The sequence below is a fragment of the Apium graveolens genome, chromosome 7, assembly GCF_009905375.1.
Source record: "Apium graveolens cultivar Ventura chromosome 7, ASM990537v1, whole genome shotgun sequence".
In the NCBI taxonomy this organism is placed as follows: domain Eukaryota; kingdom Viridiplantae; phylum Streptophyta; class Magnoliopsida; order Apiales; family Apiaceae; genus Apium; species Apium graveolens.
Genome location: NC_133653.1, coordinates 184,178,535 through 184,182,807, shown reverse-complemented (window position 1 = coordinate 184,182,807; position 4,273 = coordinate 184,178,535). Strand labels below are relative to the sequence as shown.

Genomic DNA, 4,273 nt, shown 5'->3' with positions numbered 1-4,273 from the left:
ACTTGAATTGAGAAAGTTGCTTGAATTTCTTCAAAAATGAGCCTCAAAATCGCCTAAATGTTAAAGTTTTTGGAGAGAGTTCTTTGTGTGGTTTAGTAAGCACAAATGAGGGAGGAAAGGGGGACTGTTACAGATAAGGAAACAGTCACCAACCGCGAATATTGTCTGCAGTCCGTCCATACGGACCGCTGACATTGTCCGCGGTCCCTGTGCCTTGGTGTTTTAATCTCAGCCCTTCTCTGCTTGTTCCCACGGCCAGAAAAGCGTTTGTTGGTTTATTGGTATGTGGAAAACGGTTGGCACAGACCGCCCCCTTTAAAATATATGCACAAGTACAAAGAATCGTAAACAAAAAAAATCAATTTTGTCTCAAATATTTTAGTTCTGTTTCAAAAAAATATTATATCTTACGAGTTATATTTTATCAAACACATTATCAAACCTATAAATAACTTATACGTAAAATTAACCAAACACCTAAATAGTACCTCCGTCCCGTTGATTTCTCTACGTTTGCTTTTTGCACGCATTTCAATATTCAAATATCGTATAGTTGCATAATATTATTTTGAATTTTTTTTTCTGAATAAAAATTTAATGTTTAAATTTTATTCAGAAAACAAAAATTCAGAAAAATATTATGTAACTATATGATATTTGAACATTAAAATGCGTGCAAAAAGTAGACGTAGAGAAATTAACGGGAGAGAGTATCTTATAAATTACGTTCTTTGCACGACACTTTTTAATTTTAAATTATATTTTTAAAAAATCCCGATCATGCCCTTTTTATTTGGGACCATTCTTCCCTTGCCATTTAGGGCCAAACACCGGTAGGCTATAGCCGGTGAAATGAAACGTTTACCTGGAATCCTGGACCTCATATCTCCGTCCATCTCCGCCGTTCGGCTAATCCACACCACTTCTCCACCAGAACCAGAACTCATCACCGCTATATGTGGGTCCCTCAGAAAAGGCTCAAACTTTCCCACTCTAACAAAAAAATTCACCAATTTAAACCTCAACAATAACACCCAAATCATCCCAAAAATATTACTCCAACTCAAACAACCTCATGATGCCAATTGGGCTCTAAAGTTTTTCCACTGGACTGCCCATGATTTTGAAATTCACCATAGCCCATTTGATTATTGTATCACAATTCACATTTTAACCCATGCAAAGCTTGTTAAAGATGCTCAAGCATTGCTTGAATCAGTTTTGATCAAAACTAGTTCAGGTACTTTGATTCTTGATTTGTTGTTTGATAGTTATGAGATTAGTGAATCAACCCCTTTTGTGTTTGATTTGTTTGTGCAATGTTGTGCTAAGTTGAAAATGATTAATGATGCTATTAGTGCTTGTGAATTGTTGGATAAAAAAGGGTTTAATTTGAGTGTGATTAGTTATAATTGTTTGATTAATGTGGTGTTGAAATCGGAGAATGCGGGTTTGGTTTGGAAGGTTTATGTGGGGATGATTAGGAGGAGGGTTTGTCCGAATGAGTTTACGATGAGGGTTATGGTTAGTGGGCTGTGTAAGGAAGGGAGGTTGGGTGAGTTTTTGGATGTTGTGGAGAGGATTCGTGGGAAAAAATGTTCGGCTGGTGTGGTTGTTAATACTTGTTTGGTTTACGGGATGATTGATGAGGGGAGGGTTGAAGAGGGGTTGGGGATTTTGAAGTGGTTGTTGCAGAGGAATTTGATTCTTGATAGTGTTTCGTATGGTTTGGTTGTTTTTGCGAGAGTTAAGATTGGGGATATGGCGTCTGCGTTGAAGGTGTATGAAGAGATGATTAGAAGGGGTTTTAGTGAGAATTCATTTGTGCATACATTGTTTGTAGGGAAGTATTGTGAGGAGGGAAAGGTTGATGAAGCGATTGAGTTGTTTGGTGAAATGGAATATTTGGGATTGAAACCGTATGTTGAGACTTTTAATCATCTTATTTTGGGATGTGCTCGAGCTGGTCTGTTAGAAGACAGCTTGAGATTTTGTGAGAGTATGATAGAGGCTGGTTTGGTTTCCAGTTGCGTAGCTTTTAATGAGTTGGTTAAACAGATGTGTGATAATGGATTCACGAAGCGGGCTGATGACATTTTAACTTCTCTTTTGGATACAGGATTTGTACCTAATGAGCAGACATACTCTTGTCTCATTGCAGGCTATCAAAAAGAAGGGAACCTTCAAGGAGTTCTTAAGCTTTACTATGAAATGGAATACAAGTCACTCTCTCCAAGTACGTCGGTGTTTGCTTTGGTAATTGAAGCACTGTGCCATTGTGGAGATTTGAAAGAAGCCGAGAAATTTTTGAAGACAATGAAAGATAAATCGTTGGTTCCATGTTCACACATATATGAGAATATAATTAATGCCCATATTGAGAAGGGTAACAAATTAAGAGGTGACCAACTTTATCAGGAAATGCTTAATAGTGGACATAGGGCTAGTGTTGAAACTCATTTACATGATGTAGCAAAAAGTTAGAGGTTTGGCGATTTTCCAAAAGGCAAAAGATTGGACATTTCTGATGATGAATATAGACATTTGGTGGTTGACATTTTTTTATGAGAATGTAAAATCACTTGCTTCCAAGGATTTAAATCAAATTGGACCTCGTTATCTTGGAGTTGTGAGGCTGAGACCAATGAGACCTCAGATGTTTCGGTTGACATGGAAAAATCTTCACTTGAGATGTGGAGACTTGGGAGCCTTCACTTCATTTAATCAACATGGCTTCTTTCAGGTAATCAAATAAGTAGAATTACCTATCGTTGCTGCACTGTCTCAGTTTTTGATACAATACACAGATTGACTTGTTAATTCTGATGCCAATAACAGTAATTCTATCCTGCAGGCATCCTAGGTAATTGAGAAAACGAAGATAGTGACAGGCATATCTCAAGTTTGTCAACAGCATTTAAGTTTCTTCCAAGGAGAAATACCGTGAGCTAAACACGGATCTTGGTCAAGAGGGACCGTATTTGTGATTTCTTAAAATTGGCACTTGCAGGGATAGTATTATAATCTTTTAAATTTTTCATTCCCATGTTTGTTTTGTAAAAAGTTAGTGAAGAATTATTTAAGGATTATAATCCTTTAAATTATAATATCCTATGTTTGTTTTGTTGGAGTAGAGTATAGGACTATAATCTCCTCTAATGCTTGGTGGGAAGAGTTATTGTTTTATCACCTCCTAAATACCTCATTCCTAAATACCTCATTGTATGTGAAACAAATATAAGATTGAAAAATTTTAAGAACTATATTTCAATCCCAAGTACTATCCCTCAAAACAAACATATGATAAAATTTTAAAGGATTATATTCCAGGGCGGTGGCTCTAAATGTCACATGGAGGTTAAAAATAGACATAAATGTCACTTCAAAACGGTATATCGTGTACCGTTTATGCAAAACACCTAAAACGGAACTTCGTGTAACGTTTTAACATTTTAAATTTTTTTTATGCGCAAAACGGTAGATAAAGTAACGGTTTGGTACAAAACGCTATATGATGTACCGTTTTGAGCCAAAACGCTACTTCAACCACCGTTTTGCACAATTAAAGTACCAAAACGGCACACTATGTACCGTTTTGCATTAAAAATACAAAACGTAAGACGAAGTACCGTTACGAAATGACATTTTGGGCCATTATTTTCAAAAGTGACATTTTGAACCATTTAACACTCAGAAATGACATTTTAGTCGATTGTTCTATATTTCAATCATACACTTAATCCTTCCAAACAAACTTAGGATAGAAAACAAACATGGCCTAAAGGTTTTTATTTTCGATTACAAATGGCCTCCCGGGACAACGTGTTTACAATGTTAATGGCCTAGTTCTCCTTTGATGTTCAAAGTGACCTTAGTTTTTTTCCGAAGGCTTGGCATGTTGGTGATCTTGCAGTTTTTGCAGGGTTAAGTTGCTGGTACGAGGGTCCTGTCCAATTTGGGGGTTTATAAGTGAAAAGTGGAACCCAAAATACCATCCAGACATGCATATTAACTAATTTGGGGGTTTATCCACTTCTTTTTTTGAAAAACACGAGGGCATGCACGTACAAGGTATACGTGTTGAACATCTCTGCTGATTATTTTTTCGCCCCTTACATTTATGAATAAATATATCTTCCTTTCTCAATCTATGTGTTCTTTTACAAGCCGCTCTCGTATGTTAATATGACTAGGAAGGCCCTTACTCCATCACCAGTCCCCCAATACCAACCATAACACTAAAGCATCTGTCATACTTAAAAACATCCAGCTC

At 36.6% G+C, this 4,273-nt stretch overlaps 1 protein-coding gene across 1 annotated transcript; it reads left to right on the top strand.

The window, feature by feature from the left end:
- The first annotated feature begins 780 nt into the window (after nt 1-780).
- Nucleotides 781-3,107, top strand: LOC141673031 (uncharacterized). Its single transcript, XM_074479765.1, has 2 exons — nt 781-2,743; nt 2,855-3,107. The coding sequence occupies exon 1, from the start codon at nt 853-855 to the stop codon at nt 2,482-2,484; it is 1,632 nt and encodes a 543-aa protein (XP_074335866.1). The 5' UTR covers nt 781-852; the 3' UTR covers nt 2,485-2,743; nt 2,855-3,107.
- Nucleotides 3,108-4,273: the final 1,166 nt, after the last annotated feature.